The sequence below is a fragment of the Eurosta solidaginis genome, chromosome 5 (genome assembly GCF_040869045.1).
Source record: "Eurosta solidaginis isolate ZX-2024a chromosome 5, ASM4086904v1, whole genome shotgun sequence".
Classification (NCBI taxonomy): Eukaryota; Metazoa; Arthropoda; class Insecta; order Diptera; family Tephritidae; genus Eurosta; species Eurosta solidaginis.
This window is the reverse complement of record NC_090323.1, coordinates 198,074,002-198,093,840: the sequence shown is the minus strand read 5'-3', so window position 1 is coordinate 198,093,840 and position 19,839 is coordinate 198,074,002. Positions and strand designations below refer to the sequence as shown.

General features: G+C 35.1%; 2 protein-coding genes across 4 annotated transcripts in view; one reads left to right on the top strand and one right to left on the bottom strand.

Moving 5' to 3' along the window:
- axo (axotactin) overlaps window positions 1-14,364 on the top strand; it is a 296,029-nt gene extending 281,665 nt beyond the window's left edge. Inside the window, exon 20 of one of the 2 annotated variants that reach the window (XM_067787399.1) lies at window positions 13,295-14,364. In XM_067787399.1, the coding sequence (XP_067643500.1) occupies window positions 13,295-13,828 (534 nt within the window). In that variant the 3' untranslated portion in view covers window positions 13,829-14,364. Of the gene's footprint in view, window positions 1-13,252 lie in introns of both variants that reach the window. The other variant, XM_067787402.1, reaches the window with a different exon arrangement.
- Window positions 14,342-18,475, bottom strand: HDAC1 (histone deacetylase 1). Of its 2 annotated transcripts, none has more exons than XM_067787405.1 (5): window positions 17,271-17,475; window positions 17,112-17,195; window positions 16,100-17,031; window positions 15,736-16,037; window positions 14,342-15,554 (listed from the first exon to the last, which is right to left on the bottom strand). In XM_067787405.1, exons 2-5 carry the CDS (start codon window positions 17,184-17,186, stop codon window positions 15,490-15,492), a joined length of 1,374 nt encoding a protein of 457 aa, XP_067643506.1. In that variant the 5' UTR covers window positions 17,187-17,195; window positions 17,271-17,475; the 3' UTR covers window positions 14,342-15,489. The 2 variants fall into 2 exon arrangements, with proteins under 2 accessions (XP_067643506.1, XP_067643505.1); XM_067787404.1 differs by lacking the exon at window positions 17,271-17,475 and adding an exon at window positions 18,291-18,475 and having other exon boundaries at window positions 14,343-15,554; window positions 17,112-17,224.
- Window positions 18,476-19,839: the final 1,364 nt, after the last annotated feature.

The window sequence follows — 19,839 nt, the reverse complement described above, 5'->3', positions numbered from 1 at the left end:
GTAACAACAAATGACATACATTAATTTACACGTCCTCTTGCTTATGCGTGGAGTTTGTTACTACTTTATTTGTAATTAAATGTCTGTAAATATGCGCGACGTTGTCCGTGTCAGTCTTGTAGTTCAGTCGTATATTTGGCGGAGTGTTTATAATGTGTAACATTTCAAGTGAGAAACGCTTGGAATAATTTGCTTCTTGCTGTAAGATGGATGCTTTAGCGAAATTGGGAGAGTGTCCGCTCGATGCACAGTGTGCCATTAGCGCAGTTTTATGTGTAAAAGAATTTCGGCATTGTTTGGTGTCTGATTTGTGCTGTGCCAATCGCGTTTTTAATTTTGATTTGGTTGTACCAACGTATACCTTGTTCCACAGCTCTTTCTGGTTTCCATTACATGGGATTTTATAAATGACATTACTTTTGTCCATCTCCGGTATTTTTGACTTAGTTCTGTTAAATATGTTTTTAAGGGTACTTGTAGGCTTGTGAGATATTTTTATTTTCTCTTTGTCGTAGCAATCTGACATCATTAAGCGTTCAGATAAATGGGGTACGTAAGTTACCGATTTGAATAGTTTGGGTTTGTCTTGAATTTGATGCTGAATATTGTATTTTGATCTTTTAATTAGGGAGTTTATAATGTTGTCTGGGAAGTCATTTTGTTTTAATAAATATTTTATTTCGTCCGTAATCTCCTTGTGGTAAGTTTTGTCAGATATATTTAACATGCGTCGTATACAGCCCATTGCTGTATTCATGATCATCGTTTTAGGATGTTTAGAGTTAAAATTGATGACTCGTCCAGACGCTGTTTGTTTCTCATACCACCGTAATTTTAGCTGGTTACCTTCTTTTATTATAATGGAGTCCAGATAAGGTAATTTGCCCCCGTCTTCTAAATCTACAGTAAACTTTATATTCTTGTGAAAGGAATTAAGCGTATTCAGCGTATTTTGAATCTCGTTTTCTTGTATGATTGCAAAAAGGTCATCAACATATTTTGTAAGTACTCTCGGTTTCTGTTTTAGTTTTGTCATTGTTTTTTCCAAAAGTTCTTCCATAATTATGTCAGCAATGACTGGCGATGCAGGTTATCCCATTAGCATTCCTTTTAATTGTGTGTAGATTGTGTCGTTAAATTTGAAGTACCTATTTTCTTCGATGCAAAATTTAAGTATATCCATAAACGTTTTCTTTGGTATCCTGGTGTGTTCTTTTATAATCGTTCATTTATCTTGTATAATGTCAAGTGCTAATTGTGTAGGTATGCTAGGAAACAAAGAAACCACGTCGAAGGAGATAAGTTTTTCATCATCACAAATCAAGGTATTATTAATCCTCTCTTTAAATTCAAGTGCGTTCTTTATGTTATATGGAGAGTTGGCTGTTATGTTCCTTAAAATATTAATTATGAACTTACACAGACCGTAAGATGGGGAATTAATCGCTGAGCAAATTGGTCTGAGTGGTACTCCTTCTTTGTGTATTTTTGGAAGTCCATATAGTCTAGGGGGAAGGGCGGTGGTTGTGGTGAGTTTGTGTTTTTCAGACTTCGAAATATATCCCATTTTAAATAGTTTATCGACTATAGTATTATTTTTGTTTTGTAATTTGGAGGTTGGGTCAAGTCTCAAAATTCTATATGTAGTCAAGTCATTTAAAATATCACTCATTCTGTTATTATAGTCATCTATCTCCATTGCGACGGTTTTGTTTCCCTTGTCCGAAGTTAAAATTCTAATATTTTCATTTTTTCTTAGAAAATCCCGCGTCCGAAATAATGTGTCTAATATTGCACGGTCTATTGCACTTTCTTTATTAGTTGTCGTGTGATGTTTCACAAGTAATGAGAACTTTGTGCGCGCTTGCTCTTGTTCCTCTTTCACGCTGAGAGTTTGTATGAGATCCTCTCCGTCGGCGATGTATTGGAAGAGGGGGAATCGTTGTTTTTCTATGGGTAACGCGAACTTCGGCCCTTTAGCTAACAATGCTTTTATATCTTGCGGAAACTCAGTTTTCGTAATATTAACAAACCAGTCGTTGTTGTTATTCGTGGTTAATGCACTGTTGCGTTGGCATCGCAGTTTCTCATGTTTCATTTCTTGTCGTTTCTTCAGTGTCACTCTTAACTTATTGGTAATATTCTTCTCACTTTCCATGAAAACTTCGAATTCTTTCGCGTCCAGCTGTTTCCTTAGCTTTGTTGTGACTTCCTCAATTTCCATGTTTTGTATCTTCAATTTGTTGTGCTTATGTTTAATTAGTAAATTTAATAGTTTTGTGTGAAAACAGTATGTGTGTTTGTCCAAGAGTCTGTATATATTTGAATGTGTGTCTGAGTCAAATACAAATAAAACTTGTGTTTATTTTTTAATTGACCTCGAGCCAGCAAAAATATATATTAAATATGAAAGGTCGCCAAACAATTTACTTTTTAGAATTATTTTGTTAACTGTTTCGGGATTATTTTCGAGAACATATTCGCCAGTAATTGTTTTATATACCAATATATAGATCTTGATAAGCTCTATCGTTTCTTGTAGTTTCCTTTTGCGGTCGTTTTTTCATAGCAAGCTTACAGAGTTATACCCCCATCAGCATCTTTTTTTGATTGTCCAAACAGTAGGAATATGACAGTAGGAATTTGGCTGCTACTGCTGCAGGGTGTTTAAAACAATTTATTTTGCATTATTAAAATCTTTAGGAAGTAATTTTCGAATAAGGAATAGCACATTCCCCTTTTTTTATAATACGCTCCATTGCTCATCGGTTAAATGGAGAAAAATCTCCAATTTTTTTTTTTTATCCGCCGGTTTCTTGACAATTAAAATTTCACTGTGCTGGGACATCTGTCAAAGAAATATTAACAAATATAATGGTGATTTCTTTGCTACACGAAAATGTCGCCTTCACGCCTACTCTTCAAAAGTTGTGTTCTGTTGTAAAATCAGTGTAGCCACAATAGAGGGCATCATTATCTTTTCTCAACAACCCACCCTTAAAAATGGTCAAAAATGCCCTCGCTGCCATTGACCGTGCAGAGAACAGCCCTGTCAATCAGCTGATGAATCAAATTTGTTACAGACACTTGCTATTCAAACTGTAATTATTATATGTCATAGCAATCCATGTCAATAATATTGAGAAAGCAGTTTTGCCTTTGATTTTTGATTCATTGGGAAAATTTTCTTGTTTAAACTATAATTTTTTGAAGCGCTAAAATAATTTAAATAAAAATTGCTATCAAACATATAGTATTGATTTTTTCCCAACAACTTTAATAAATAACAAGTAAGGAAGGTTAAGTTCGGGTGTAACCGAACATTACATACTCAATTGAGAGCTATAGTGACAACATAAGGGAGAATATCCATGCAGGAAAATGAACCGAGGGTAACCCTGGTAAGTGTTTGTATGACATGTGTATCAAATGAAAGGCATTAAAGAGTATTTTATGAGGGAGTGGGCCATAGTTCTATAGGTGGGCGCCATTTAGGGATATCGCCATAAAGGTGGATCAGGGTTGACTCTAGAATTTGTTTGTACGATATGGGTATCAAATGAAAGGGGTTAATGAGCATTTTAAAAGAGAGTGGGCGTTAGTTCTATAGGTGAACGCCTTTTCGAGATATCGCCATAAAGGTAGGCCAGGGGTGACTCTAGAATGCGTTTGTACAATATGGGTATCAAACGAAAGGTGTTAATGAGTATTTCAAAAGGGCGTGGGGCTTAGTTCTATAGGTGGACGCCTTTTCGAGATAACGCCATAAAGGTGGACCAGGAGTGACTCTAGAATGTGTTTGTACGATATCGGTATCAAATTAAAGGTATTAATGAGGGTTTTAAAAGGGGGTGGTGGTAGTTATATAGGTGGTCGCCTTTTCGAGATATCGGCATAAAGGTGGACCAGGGTGACTCTATAATGCGTTTGTACAATATGGGTATCAAATGAAAGGTGTTAATGAGTATTTTAAAAGTGGGGCTTAGTTCTATAGGTGAACGCCTTTTCGAGATATCGCCATAAAGGTGGACCAGGGGTGACTCTAGAATGTGTTTGTACGATATGGGTATCAAATTAAAGGTATTAATGAGGCTTTTAAAAGGGAGTGGTGGTAGTTGTACATGTGAAGGCGTTTTCCAGATATCGACCAAAATGTGGACCAGGGTGACCCAGAACATCATCTGTTGGATACCGCTAATTTATTTTATATATAATACCACGAACAGTATTTCTGCCAAGATTTCAAGGGTTTTTTATTTCGCCCTGCAGAACTTTTTCATTTCATTCTACTTAATATGGTAGGTGTCACACCCATTTTACAAAGTTTTTTTCTAAAGTTATATTTTGCGTCAATAAACTAATCCAAATACCATGTTTCATCCCTTTTTCGTATTTGGTATAGAATAATGGCATTTTTTTCGTTTTTCGTAATTTTCGATATCGAAAAATTTTCGATAGTCCGATTTCGGCCATTTTTTATTCCAATACAAAGTGAGTTCAGATAAGTACGTGAACTTAGTTTAGTAAAGATATATCGATTTTTGCTCAAGTTATCGTGTTAACGGCCGAGCGGAAGGACAGACGGTCGACTGTGTATAAAAACTGGGCGTGGCTTCAACCGATTTCGCCTTTTTTCACAGAAATAAGTTATCGTCCCAGAATCTAAGCCCCTACCAAATTTCACAAGGATTGGTAAATTTTTGTTCGACTATGGCATTACAAGTATCCTAGACAAATTAAATTAAAAAGGGCGGAGCCACGCCCATTTTGAAATTTTCTTTTATTTTTGCATTTTGTTGCACCATATTATTACTGGAGTTGAATTTTGACATAATTTACTATATACTGTAAAGATATTAAATTTTTTGTTAAAATTTGACTTAAAAAAATTTTTTTTTAAAGTGGGCGTGGTCGTTCTCCGATTTTGCTAATTTTTATTAAGCATACATATAGTAATAGGAGTAACGTTTCTGCTAAATTTCATCATGATATCTTCAACGACTGCCAAATTACAGCTTGCAAAATTTTAAATTATCTTCTTTTAAAAGTGGGCGGTGCCACGCCCATTGTCCAAAATTTTACTAATTTTCTATTCTGCGTCATAAGTTCAACTCGCCTACCAAGTTTCATCGCTTTATTCGTCTTTGGTAATGAATTATCGCACTTTTTCTGTTTTTCGAAAAAGTGGGCGTGGTTATAGTCCGACATTGTTCATTTTAAATAGCGATCTGAGATGAGTGCTCAGAAACCTACATACCAAATTTCATCAAGATACCTCAAAATTTACTCAAGTTATCGTGTTAACGGACGGACGGACATGGCTCAATCAAATTTTGTTTCGATCCTGATGATTTTGATATATGGAAGTCTATATCTATCTCGATTCCTTTATACCTGTACAACAGGATACTAAAATGAATTTTATTTTAATAAATATAATTTGCGAAAGTGTTTGTTTATTTGGCGCGAAGAAACAGCTGATTACGTGACAGGGTTACAATTTTTGTTCTTTTCAAGTAATGCAGGGTGGCACTGAAAATTTTAAGTGGGTACAATTTCACAGGGCGAAGCGAGAATCTTAAACATGTTTGCCCCTGAAAGTGGCGACATTTTCGTGTAGAAAAGAAATCGCCATAAGATATGGCAATACGTAATTGATCAAAGAGGATGGAGAGTGCAGTGATGTTAATTATGAATCCTCACTCGTTTTTTATTTTATTCAAATCAGATATAACACAAGAAATCTTGACTTATCAGTAAATAACTCAATCTCTATAATTTCATTAAATAAAAAATCATAATATTAATCCATTTCAACTTTTCGCTGCTCTTTTCTGTGTGCCATTAAATCATTATCGTATAACTTACATAAGTTTGAATGTGTAAATCTGTATCGTTTGTGCCTTTTCTGCTTTGCGACCAACATAAAATCGCCAACAAAGAGCAAGAAAAGTTTTGAATCAAAGCAAGAAATTTTAGCAAAATAATGCTATTAAAAATTTATCCATAATTGAATTTACTATCAGAACTGCGGAGAATGTTCTTTGATGATAACCAAGCAAATGCAGTATTCAATGTTAATGGTGGGAGAAAATTCGTATATACGTAAGTATGTACATACAAATACATAGATATTAAATTTGTATGTATGCTAGTGCACGCGTATATTAATTAAAACTTTGGTAAATTTAATGAGACTGATATTATACCATTAATGGATGCTTAAAATTGGAAATAGCGCGTGTTCGCATTTATAACAATAATTATAGGAATATTTTAAATATGCGCCGTTAACAAGGTTTAAATTATTATTGAATTTGTTGATAAGTTTCAACTTACTTTAAATTGTCTCATAAAGCTCAGTATTTTAAAATGAAAAAATTAAAATTGTTTTCAAAAAAATTCTTCTGAACCGTGTTTTTTGTTTTTTTTTTTTCTTTGAGACTAAAACAATTCCACTTTTGGAATTAAAATCCCAGCAAAAATTCGGAGTCAAAAAAGAGTCAGAAGGGAATCCTAAATGGGATACTTTACGCTCATTATGAGCTCATTTATGTGTTCGGAATGAATGTATTTACTTTCTTGCGATAGTCGACCAATATGAGCTTAGTTTCATACATTATATGAACTTAAATAACAGTCCAATATGACTCCTGATACGCTTATAAACCGCTCATAATTTGCTTCTTTTATGACTATTTAGGGAGTCACTTATGTGCTTCATATCATCGATTAGATTGGTTGGATCAGGACGGATGGCATTAAAAATAGGGATCCATATCCTCAATACTAGTTAAAAAACAGGAATTTCGTAGGGAACCCATAAATATAGGATATAGCGACGTCAGCTCTAATTAAAGACGGACTCGACAGACCAACCAGGGCATACCACAGAGGCAGTTTTGCTAAATACTTACATTGTTAAAATGCCGATCATTACGGAGATGATAAAATAGAAGCATACATGCCAATTTAGAACTGAAACATGCTGGTATTTTTCACATACATATTTCGGACTCGTATTGAATTCCTAAATTATAAGCGCTCCGAGAATGTTTGAGGAGAATGACTAAATGTAAATTTTAGTAGTGATAGGTGAAGTTCAAGAGCTGCCTGGCTACATAGGCTATGAATATATTATATGCATCTTGTTATCCCTCGATCTTCTATCAAAGAAGCATTATTCAACTTGACTTCGGCTTCTGGAGTAGGGACTCTACTCATACAGGCACGAACTGTTCAATGCTAACCACTTTTTTCAACACAAAATCGGCTACGTATCTATGTATGTCTGTTGGATTATCTTCCCCACTAAAAAGTTTTGTTTACAGATAGAGAACTTACACAAATATTCGGCAGTTCAATTTTCACGTAAGGACTCAAAATGGCCTGTGAACTAGGGGCAGGAATCTTAGCAAGACAACTGATTACAGCAATATCTAAACGCATCTAATACACATGAAACGTGTTTCCATCCACACCTCTCGCTTTATAGGTAACATATTTATGTATGTATATACAGGGCATTACTTTATATACATGGTACCGCTAATAAAGCAGACATCTTCTCTGGTATCCAGATTACATTTGGCTCTCGGGTCAGCAACAATAGCTAACGGTAGAGTGTTCGCATCAACTTTAGGGGAGTGTTGTCGATGTTAATGTTCCTTTGTTGGATATAGATCCGGTACGTTCCGGTAACAAAGCACCATCTTTAATACCTTCCATTTGATACCCATGCCATACAAACACATTCCAGGGTTATCCTAGGTTCATTTTCCTACATGGTGATTTTCCCTTATTTTTTCTCCAAAGCTCTGAGCTGAGTATGCAATGTTCGGTTACACCCGAACTTAGCCTTCCTTACTTGTTTTTACTTCACCTGGTGATTGCACGATGCGGTGGACATGACTTTGCTCTCCCAAATTACGTACACACCCTTGTTCTAACGTCTATTTTTAGCATCATTAATACTGTCAAAATATAAGCTCATCATGTCAAATATGTGTTTGTTACATTTTTAATTTATATGAAGAAGTACCCATTTTAAATTCTCTCATTTGCATCATACTTTTCGTAAAATAAATGGTATGCCAATTTTACACTTACGCTCAAGCGGATCTTAACGAATATTCGTAATTAAATGTCACTCATACCAAACGCATTCATGCCCTCACACAAACAAACAACTACGTACAGCCAGTCAGACATCATATCGCCCCTTCCCTATGCACCGCAAACATGGACACTTCAGCCACATACTGAGCTCGGTTGACACGTCAACGCATCAACACCTTATGCAGTGCTGCAGTTTTATTTGTGTGAGGGGCTAAGTAAATTTGCACTATTATAATATTTTTCTACAACAACAAAAAAACATACGAGACATAATGAACTGCTTCTTGGAATCATGTAGACTCTTTACAAATTACACATTATGTATTTGTGTGTGTGTGTGTAATAAATTTTAACTCATTTTCTTTACAACTCAGTTGCATTGTAGCGTTGTTGTTGTTTGTTGCATTCAATGTGTGAAAATAAAATACGAACCGAATTTCCTTTTTGGACTCACCACATAAATTTTAATTAAATGTCACTCATACGCCATAGTGCGCACGCAGTGAGTGTAAACTGAGGGAGTGATAATGTAAATACCATACGGCTCATGCCATTTCAAGACACCCGGTCCGCGCAGGACATGATTTTTGATTTTGATGAAATTTTAATATGTTGTTCTTTGGTCAAAATAATGCACATGTTTTTTTTTTGCCTCATAAAATTTTTTTTTGCGGATTTATCGGCAATTGAATTCCATAAAATGCAATCGATATTTTATTCACATATTTTTTCAACTGTCAATAACTTTGTCAAAAATTAACCGATTCTCATGTTTTTTTCTTTGAAATGTTCGCTATTATATTTACTTTTATATAAATTTTAAAATAATAGCATATAGTTTTTTTTAGTATTTAGTAAAAATTTATGACTTTTTCAAAAATTAATATCTCAAAAAAGGTTATTTTTTTTTTTGTTTAAACTTTTTCTATATTGAGTGAACAGTTTATATTTAAACTTGGTTAAATTCGATGTTTTCGAGATATGAATTTTTGAATATTAAACATTTTTTTCCCCCTATATATTGATCCAATGCATAACAGCATCCCACCCAGCATTTTTTTAAATTATTAATCATATTAAAGTCTTTTTCGAGTCTCCAGCATGATCAAAATAAGCATATATGCGCTCATTCTCTGATCAGAAGAGACTCCCTCGTCGGGAGAAAATGATACCCTACGCGCGACTACACTTGGTGAGCCTCTTTTAACCTATATTTCTAATCAGTATTTAGTCTTTTTCGAGTCATATTTACCATCATTTATGAGTCTTGTGGGAATAATTTTTAAGTGTGTTTTAAAGCTTTTGCGTTTCTGTCTCGAGACTTTTATGAGTCTATTTGGAATCTTATTTTAATCATTTTTTGTGATTGCTTTACATTTTGTGGCTGCTTTTTCAATAAATCATATTTCACTCATAAGTGGGAGTCGATTTCGAGTCTTCTTTTGATCGCAGAATTGATTAAACAGTTTTTAGTCGTCAAAAGGAGTCGAAAATGTCTCATTGTGGTGATTTATACTTTAATCAATCTTCCATATGCTATGTGGGATACAATTGCTTTGTCAAAAATTAACCGATTCTCATGATTTTTTCTTTGAAATGGTCGCTACTACTTTTAATTTTATTTAAATTTATAAATAGCATATATTAAAAAAAAAATTTTTAGTATTTAGTAAAAATTTATGAATTTTTTTTTTTTTTCAAAAATTAATATTTCAAAAAAAGCTTATTTTTTTTTTGCCTAAACTTTTTCTATACTGAGTAAACAGCATATGTATATTTCAACTTGGCAAAATGCCAATTAGCCGAAAATGGTTGTTTCCGAAATATGATTTTTTGAATGTTAAACTTTTTTTTCACCATATATTGATGCAATACAGATCAGCATACAACGAGATCAATGCCAAATGCTTAAAATTAATACATATTTGCACATCATTTGCCGCCATTTTACTACAAAATCACTGTAATTCTGAAAAATAACAACAAATGAGTGTTTTCAATAATAAATGTGATATTTTTATTAATTTTAAGCATTGGGGAAAAAATTTTTAATATTCAAAAATTCATATCTCGAAAACAACGAATTTTGGCTAATAGGCATTTAGCCAAGTTTGAACATAAAAAATAACCTTTTTTGAGATATTAATTTTTGAAAAAAGTCATAAATTTTTACTAAATACTAACTAATACTAAATACTACTTTTTTTTAAACTACATGCTATTGTTTATAAATTTACATAAAAGTAAATATAATAGCGAACATTTCAAAGAATCGGTTAATTTTTGACAAAGTTATTGACAGTTGAAAAAATATGTGAATAAAATATCGATTGCATTTTATGGAATTCAATTGCCGATAAATCCGCAAAATAAAATTTTATGAGGCAAAAAAAAACACGTGTTTCATTATTTTGACCAAAGAACAACATATTAAAATTTCATCAAAATCAAAAATCATGTCCTGCGCGGACCGGGTGTCTTGAAATGGAATGAGCAATACGAATAATCTTTTTATTTTTCAGTTAATCAAAATTTTCAAGTTTAATGAATTTGGGTACATTTTATTTAAATATACAAGAAACATTTAGAGCTTTGGGTGATGACGTTGCTCAGAGTCATCTCCCTAGCTATCAAGCAATGATCAGAAATGCTCCCTCCACAATTTAAGCACGACCTGTTATATCATTCGCCAGAAGTGCAGATAGAATTCATTGACATTATCCCCATTAGCCGACATCTAAAGCTCGAGCTGACATTATTTTCTTCTAAGCAGACTTATCATTCCTTCTCGATACTGGACCGTGCACAACGTGTAGCTGTAGCTCCGTAGCAAAAGTGTTTCTGTGTTCGCTGATGTTCTTAGATGTTCAGAGAGACAATACGTAGAGATTGAGATATAAAACCCCCCCCCCCCCCCCCCCCCGCACGGTAAGATCGTTTTGTCGAACATTGCTTTCAGTGAGCTGGTGTCAGAGTTGTATGAGGAAATCAGCCACTGTTTGTTTCGTGAGCCGCTTCTCGTTTGCAAACAACCTGCTGCCGTTTACGACGTTATCAAATTCATTTCATGTTCTTTGATCAGAAAACATTCAAGTAGCTTTTTATGCTGGAATCTGGTACGACAGATGACCATATTTCGAGCCGCGATGAAGTCGATTAACTTCAACCTGTTGTGAGAATCTCGACCCATATCTCCTCGAAGATATGGAGCGGTTTAAAATCGCCACCACGCATGGCTTATGTATGTTGTTGTTGTTGTATTAACGATAAAGACACTCTCCGCAGATTTTGAGAAGTGTTATCGAAGTTGATGCTTCTTTGCCGGATGTAGATCCGGTACATTCCAGTAACAAACACCATTGAGGTACAATGCCCGAAAAAGTGCCGATTTTTTTAAAATTCGATATTCCGATTGGATGAAATAATAAGCGAAATCAGTGATGCAAAATCCCTTAGTAGGTTCCAGCGGTTTAAACACTCTTATGAAATGATTCCCAACTTATACTTAAGTTGAAGATATATTATATACTATATTTGCTTATTTCAATTTCTACGTGGGATTTATCGATTGATCCATCAGTGCTGTTTACTAAATTAGTTTTGTGTATATCTCTTGAATCAAGCAAAATTTCAAATCTTGGCTTGTTGTTTGCCAAATTACAAAGTTTTTATTTTTGAAATATATAGATGACTTCTTGTAGATTAATCCACAATTTGACATAAAGTTACATCATTAACCCTTCAAGGCAAATACGGAAATTTATCGGCACACAAATGACCCAGCGCATAAGTTGTCCTATATCTTTTAAATCAAGGAAGACTTTTTATACTTGTTTTTGTATTATATAGCTACCTTCTTGCAGGTCAACCGCCAATTTAATATAAAGTTCCATCATTAACCCTTCAAGGCAAAAATGGGAGATTTTCGGTGTACAAATGATCCAGCACTTAAATTGCACTTTATCTCTTCAACCAAGCACGACTTTCGAAACTTTTTTTTTGCAATCAATAGGTACCTATTTGTAGACTAATCCACACTTTGATCCAAAATCGTATCATTAACGGTTCAAGGGGTATGTGAGATATCCGGTTTATAGACAACTACTGACGACTAAATCGAATATTGTGCATATTTCTTGAACCAAGCAAAATTTCAAAAATGTTTTTGTTTCATTATGTAGTTACCTGCTTGCAGATTGAGGCACAACTTGATTTAAGGTACTATAGCTAACGGTTAAGGCGCTAAGTGGAGTAATCGGTTTATCGATAACTACTGTCGCTTTGTTAATATCTACTCAACCAGCCAAATGGAACCCTGAGTCAAATTCTGTCTTAATTTATAAATAGGAAACCTATATAATGCAAAAAAGTTAAGAAAATCTTGCTTGCTTGAAAAGATATGGAGCAATTAAACTGTTAGGTCATTTGTGTCACATTTTGGATTAATCTGCAAGTGGGTACCTATATATTGCAAAAATAAAAACTTTGTCATTTGGCTTGGTTCAAGGGATATACACAAATCGACAGTATGGATAAACCGATTAGCCCAGGTAGGTCGTTAGCCGTATGTTGGGTATTTAGATAATAGCCATAGAGCGGTCCTCGTTATGATAGTTTTTTCATCCTGATACCGCGCTGCAATATTTCAAAAGCCTTACGCTTTATGAGTACGGCATAACTTCCAAGTGGATACTAGTGTCTGCGCTGACAATCGACTTGGAGCCATCCGAGAAGATAGCCTCTCTGAGATTATTCTTTTAGAGAAAGAAGTTTCGAATAGTGTAATCACCTTACGAAAATTGTTCGTTATATTCTTCAATTTGCTACGATTATGTTGAGTCTAGTCTAACCGTGCAAGAATGAAAGGTTCACATGACGCGTAAGCGCATTTCAAGGTATGTTAAAGCTTTTTTAAGTAATTTTGTGTTTGTTGCTTTTTTATGACTTTCTCTGTGCTCTGTGTTTCTATGTGTATGTAAAGGTGGTTGGATTTATTTTTAATCAGTTTTTAATTTTTTTTTCTCTCTTTTTTTATCCATTTCGTTTTACCACTTGCACTCCCACAAATTTCAAAATTTCTTATATTTAATCATAAACCCACATTTTTCTCAAAATTTCAATTTCATACCAAAAGCAACGTTAATATCCTCAATCCCTTTCCACAACACTCCCACAGCTTTCACAGGAGTTTGTAGCAAGCAACGCTTCAGATGACAGCTATAGTATACCAAACATTTCCAATCCAGTGCGGACACCATTGGCTGAATTATTACCTTCCGAGCGCGCACAATCCACCCCACCTTACAGCATTGTGTTGAGTCCAAAGCCAAGAGGACGACGAAAATCATCAAATGTTAGTTTTAATTTACCAAAAGATTACAAAAGTAATAAGTACGATGAGAGCTTGGATGGCGCCGATCAACACGATGGGAGCGAAACTCGTTCGCAGCTACCACAAATTGCGTCAACAACAGCAAGTGTAGATACTCCAATTGAGGTCACAAGCGCCGAAGTGCCTTCCGCATCCATTGAAATTGATAATGTGTCAATTATACCATTTCGTACAAAATCGAATCCACGCGTACAAGTCAAACCCGCCTATATAGACGACGCTCATCGACAATTTTCAAATCCCATAAGTTATCTGGGAGGCCCGCAATTGCAACCAAGAGATCGAAATAGCGTAACATCGATATTATCACTTGATTAGTCAAGAGTGGGTGGTAAAAAACATTTAAACTTGTTATTTCCGGTAAGCTTTCTGGACATTCGTTAAACAGTTTGCGAAAAACGGTCGGAGGGAGCATTTAGAGGCGGGTATCCAATGCGCTGTTACTACATTTGTTATTTTTGTAGCATTATCAGAGCTTGGTTTTCGCAAATCGTTGTCACTTGTCAAATATGTGCCATGCCTAATAGGACATTGTGTATCCACCCTAAAAGTTTCGGCTAACCGATTAAACAAACATTTATTAAAGCAGGGTCCTTTCAAGTAGATAAAAGTCGGTGGTATATTAATAGTTTCATAGTCCTGAAATCCGAGTAGACGAACGCTTTAGAGGGGTATTTTAGTATTTTTTCCAAGAAGAATTTCAAAAAATGTACTTAGACATTATTATGTAATAAACAGTGACCAAAGTTGTTTTTTTTTTATAGAGTATTAAATTTGTTATTAGTATTTATGAAATGTTGAAAATAAATTTTTTTTCATTGTTATAAGTAGGAAATAAATCAAAAATTTAATTATTCTCACATTATTTTTTAACAGTTCTCAAGGTAAGTTCTTATATATAGACATCCCTTCTTTGGTTGCAAATCTTGTTTACACTTGCAATGACTTGCGTGTGTACCACTAGGTAAACTGTCTCAGTTGTATGGTTATGCTCGATGCCCCGATCCCTTCCGCATCTTACTTAGGTGCAGGATACGGCAACCGTTTTTTTTTTGTTTGTAACTTCGCCATACTGGGCTTACGGAAGTGGAATGATAAGAGCATTAATTGGGGTAAGGCCCGTCTTAATTTTAAGAAGTTATGCCTAGCGGCGCTAAGATCTTTGACTATAAGTACACACGTCGATGAAGATAAATACAATTATTTATTTATGCTTAGTAATGTATCCACGTATAAAACATGCAGTTTATTTTCTTTAGATTGTTCATTTGGTCTTCAGACAGAATGACATGCAGACCACACTTTTTAAACTTCCGCTCTGTGTGTTAGTTTCTTTCGTCTTTCATTTCATTTAAATTTTAAAAATTGTGATTTTACATTTCTGCCTGCATCATAAATGTATTAATATATAAAATGTTACAAGCGAACATAGTGCATATATATTATAGCAGAAATTGCATAAAGAAATTACCTATACATACATGTTATGTACGTATGAACGTATGTATGTATGTGCTAGCAAAATAAAACTTAAATTTTCATATCCAAGCATATCTTTAAAAGTATATAAAAAAAAAATAACAATAAGTGCTAGCACCAATACTATAATATACATTTAAACTTAATATTCATTCTTCATGAATCAGCAAAATGTATAATCATATGTTTAAGACAGTTCAAGTACATAACTACTTAGGCATGTAACAGACTTTCGTTTTTCTAATACGATTTCTATATGTAAATTTAAGTTAAATATTATGGACAAAAGCAGCATAGCGTATTCAATCCCATTTTCCCTGAGCATTAACTCTCTACTCTACTTCTAGCGTTGCGAACAAAGTCAGTATATGGTACCACCTATATACATTCTTGCGCAGATTGAAAATGGAAGTTAGTTACTGTGTAAGATGCTAGAAGATTTTCGGTTTAAATTTCGCGGAACGCTGTATTGGCTTCTATAACCAATTACGGCCGCCACGTCATATATTGTTCTCTTTCTTTGTATCCTCGCCTTTAGTAGTATCTTCGCTTTCATTCGTATCCACTGTTATAAAAGAAAAAAATTTGTTTAATCTAGTTTTCGCCAAATATTTCATTACTATGATTAGTTGAATGATAATAAATATTTTTTTTTTTCAGATTTCTTATAAGTATTTGTCATTATTTTAAACATTTTTTAGCTCTTGTAGCACATTTGACAAATAATCTATTTCTTATTTACTCACTTTTGTCTTTGTCATCCTTGCTATCTGCATTATCCGTTGTGGATTTGCTGTCCTTTTCAAGACGTGGCCTTTTGCGTTGGCCTTTATATGAACGATTATCACGCCTACCACCTTCGCCTTCATCTTCGGAATCGGAAAACTCGTTATCTGGATCTATACGCTTATCTTTATCGGTCTGTGTTATTCTCTCATCTTTGTTGACCTTGTCTTCATCTTCGGATTCATCATTGATCGCATCTTCTGGTATCGATTGAATTTGCACACCGGGCGCATGTGGCAACATACGCAAGTTTTCGAAAAGCCTTTAAGATACAAGAAATAGGCTATTTAAAAAAATCCCCTCAATAACACAAAGTCTATTTACCTATTTTTAATTTTTTCTAAGTACTCTGAAGTATTTTGGTTAGTCATATTACTAGGACTGATGTGCAATTTAAAATCTGGTCCAAAATATTCAAAGTAATCATTATACGGCAGTTCATTAGCAATTTCGACACCTAGCGCTACAGACGTTTCATATGTCCAACAACGCGATACATTACGAATTGTGTAGCCACCACCACCAACCATTAGGAATGGTAAACCATATTTCTTAACGAACTCTACACATTTCCCGTGTCCCTTTACTGTTAAATTGAAACAACCTAAACGATCGCCAGTCAAGGAGTCGGCACCACACTGCAGCACAACTGCCGCAGGCTGGAAGGTTTCCATTACTTTCGAAATAATTGGTACAAATATTGATTCGTATGCCTCATCGTCCATACCATCACGCAGTGGTATATTCACTGCATAATATTTGCCTTTACCAGCACCAATGTCACGCAAATCACCGGTGCCAGGGAAATATTCGCCATACTTGTGAAAGCTGACTGTCATTACGCGATCGGTAGTGTAGAACGCCTCCTCTACACCATCACCATGATGTACATCTATATCGATATACAAGACGCGCTGATGGTATTTCAACAATTCTAAAATGCCCAAAACAATGTCATTGACATAGCAAAAACCAGATGCTTCAGATTTTTTGGCATGATGCAAACCACCGCCCCAATTTATGCAAATCTCAGAAGCTTGCTTATTCAGTTTTACTGCAGCGGCTACAGAGCCACCAGCTGAGAGCTGACAGAACTCATAGAGTCCATCAAATACTGGACAATCTTCACCAACATTGAAACGTTGCATTTGTTTGTTATATTCTGACATATTATCGGGACGTATCGAGCGTAAAAAACGTACATATTCATCCGAATGGAATTTTGTCATCTCATCGGCAGTGGCTTTGTGTGGTCGCTGTTGGAAAGGAAAAGAAATTAGTTTACTAATAATGTTTATGCTGAAAATAAAAAAATGCTCAATTATAAAAAACTTACATAAATTTCCATTTTACGATAGAGGCCATAATTCAAAAGCAAATTGTGGGTCATACGTATGCGGTGTGGCTTCATTGGATGTCCCTGCCCATAATAATAATTGCCAATATCACCTAAAGAGTTACGAAAAAATATTAGGAAGTTAGTGTTAATACTTACGAAAAAGCGGTGTGCCTTAAAAGCCTTTTGTTCGCAAATTCAAACTTAAGTTTAATGCGGTAAAAGTCTAGAATAGCTAATACGCATCAAAAAAATATCGAGAGTCGACAACAATAATTAAAATAAAGCTTCATTGCAAATACACCTTAATGGGTGCAACAAAGGTATAACTTTTGTAAACTTCAACTTATAACACGAGTGTCACAATGCGGTCGTGCCACAGCGCACTTCAGCAACTCGGATTACAGTAGAGTTGAGTCGTTTCGTTCTGAACTTATTCAATTGACCGGGTCTCTCAAATGAACAAGTGAACTAGATCTTAGATTTCGGTTCTATTTTTTCTTTTAGTTCTTTCTCTCTTCTCGTTCGCGAACATTGTAAATTCATACATATGTACGTAGAATTTCACAGTGAACACTTACACTAAAGAAATGTATGAATGTGTGGCACTGCTACAAAAAGATATGTGTGGACTATTTATGAAAAACATCTTTTGTAAGAAACTAATTATTACATTTATTAAACTTGAAAATATACCTACACAAAGCATTGCTGCATGCACACCTCCATCTATGCTTGTTGACTTTTTTCGTGGGTGTGAGCAGCAGTGAACAAATTTGCTTGAAAAAAAAGGAACAGATGAAGAAAAAGAACGAAAGAACCGAATCTCTGAAATGGACGAAAAAGCACAACTCTAGATTACAGGCGGCCTACGGTTGAAAACGCTGGCAGAGCGTATACACACAGTTGCGTCGACAGCGAAGGTTTCATTGTATTATGGTCGTTTTGCCAAAGTGTGCTGAAATAAAAGCGGCCAGTGTACAGTCAAGACAAAATCGCCGATTTACAAATTCACACATTGAAAAAAAGCATTCGGACTTAGAAACTTTTCTTTTTTACAAGAATTCGCTAAATAAGTTTCTAAAGCATTTTCACATGCACATTGTAGCCATAATTTGTATTAAAATAGTATTTAGTGCACTATGTAGAACGAAATTCGAATCCTTTGCAGAAACTTACTGTCATAATAATAACAAACACGTTTTTTGCTATGTGCTTGCATTATAATATTTGTAGAGGTAATGCCGCTGCTTAAGTTTCCACGACAAATAAATTAAAGCAGTTTATAAACTGTTTCTTTTGTTTATAAACCGCGTTGCTAAAAATCTTTCGTTAAATAGTGTACCGCAACAGAAAACACCAGCAGAGCGAATTCATAGATTCTCGTTGACAGCAGCCAAGGCGAAATCAAACTATGGTGACCATATATCCACATTAAGGTGTTGCCTGCCTGTGTGACTGCTTCAAGGCGATTTCAGTACTAGGTATAGCTGGAGACATTGGTGCTTTATCGGTAACCGTATCGGTAACCTTATAACAGCTGATTCGACCAACCTTATGAGAATCAATGCAATCGATTATTGGTGCCGCTAAGGTCGTAACCGCATCGTAGCCAACCAATTGGGTTTTGGTTTACCGTCGTAACGATAAACAGCTGATTACGTTAGGGATACGTATACAGCGATACGACATACGGCACCAATGACTCCAGCTTAATGTTATCCCAACAGCTGATTGCCTCTTCTGGATTATTTTCAATACAACGCCTTGTACAACAATATGTCACTTAATCGAAATCTATGAAAACTTTCTTTTGTTTTGACATTCTTCTGCACGGCAAATTGATTGAATTCGCTTTGCCACCACCTGGCATAGATTCGCCTTGGACTGTTTTAACCAATAAAGCGAATTCAAGCAATTCGCCGTGCAGAAAAATGGCAAGTCAAAACAAAATTTTGATCGATATCGATTAACTGACATATTAAAGTACAGGGCGCTGTATGGAAAAAAATCAAGAAGGAATCAGCTGTTGAGTTAGGTTAGGTTTGGTGGTAGCTGCCCTGATAAGGAAAGCTCACTTGGACAACACGAAGGTCCGTTGTGATACCACATACCACAAAAATAACGGCGACATAGATCTAGCTACTTACAGAGTCGTTGGGTAGCAACGATAAAGCTCCGAATGATACCGATCTCAACTTTGGATAAATCCTCTGGAGATCCAAGTGAGTCGCGACCGAAGTACTTTCGCCTAGTTCTGACAAAAGCTGGGCAATCAAGCATAAAAGGATTTTGCGATTCCACCTCATCATCCTCCATACAGCTGCAGCAGTATGGAGTTTACAGTATATTGAGACGTACGGCATGGATACCCATGGATAACAACGCCGGGTACTGAATTCGCTTTAATTCAAGCAGCAAATTTTTAATATTTCAACGAAAACATGAATTGAAGCTATTGAAATACTCGAAACGCTCTCTTCACCAAGTCACGAGCAAATTTTATTTGTCTTGTAGCGCGCTGGTAGGCATGAAGCGACAAAAATGGCTTGCGTTTCAATGAAGCGTGATCCAGATACGGATAGAAATTTAATATGCAAATGCAACAACAGCCATCATCCGGTGGCAAAGAGCCTGAGCCAGATAAATAATTTTGCATGTAAATGCAACACCAACGATTTGAACCCATTAAAACCAGATAGAAGTCTGGTTCAATTTGTGACCCAGA

What these genes read in the sequence shown, in the direction of transcription:
- HDAC1 (XM_067787404.1), bottom strand. Translation starts at nt 18,333, where the DNA reads ATGCAAGCACATAGCAAAAAACGTGTTTGTTATTATTATGACA. An exon ending in TGTTTGTTATTATTATGACA is followed by an intron (nt 17,225 to 18,290) that starts GTAAGTTTCTGC and finishes GTAACTCTTTAG; the next exon opens with GTGATATTGGCAATTATTAT. An exon ending in TTAGAAAAAATTAAAAATAG is followed by an intron (nt 16,038 to 16,099) that starts GTAAATAGACTT and finishes TGTATCTTAAAG; the next exon opens with GCTTTTCGAAAACTTGCGTA.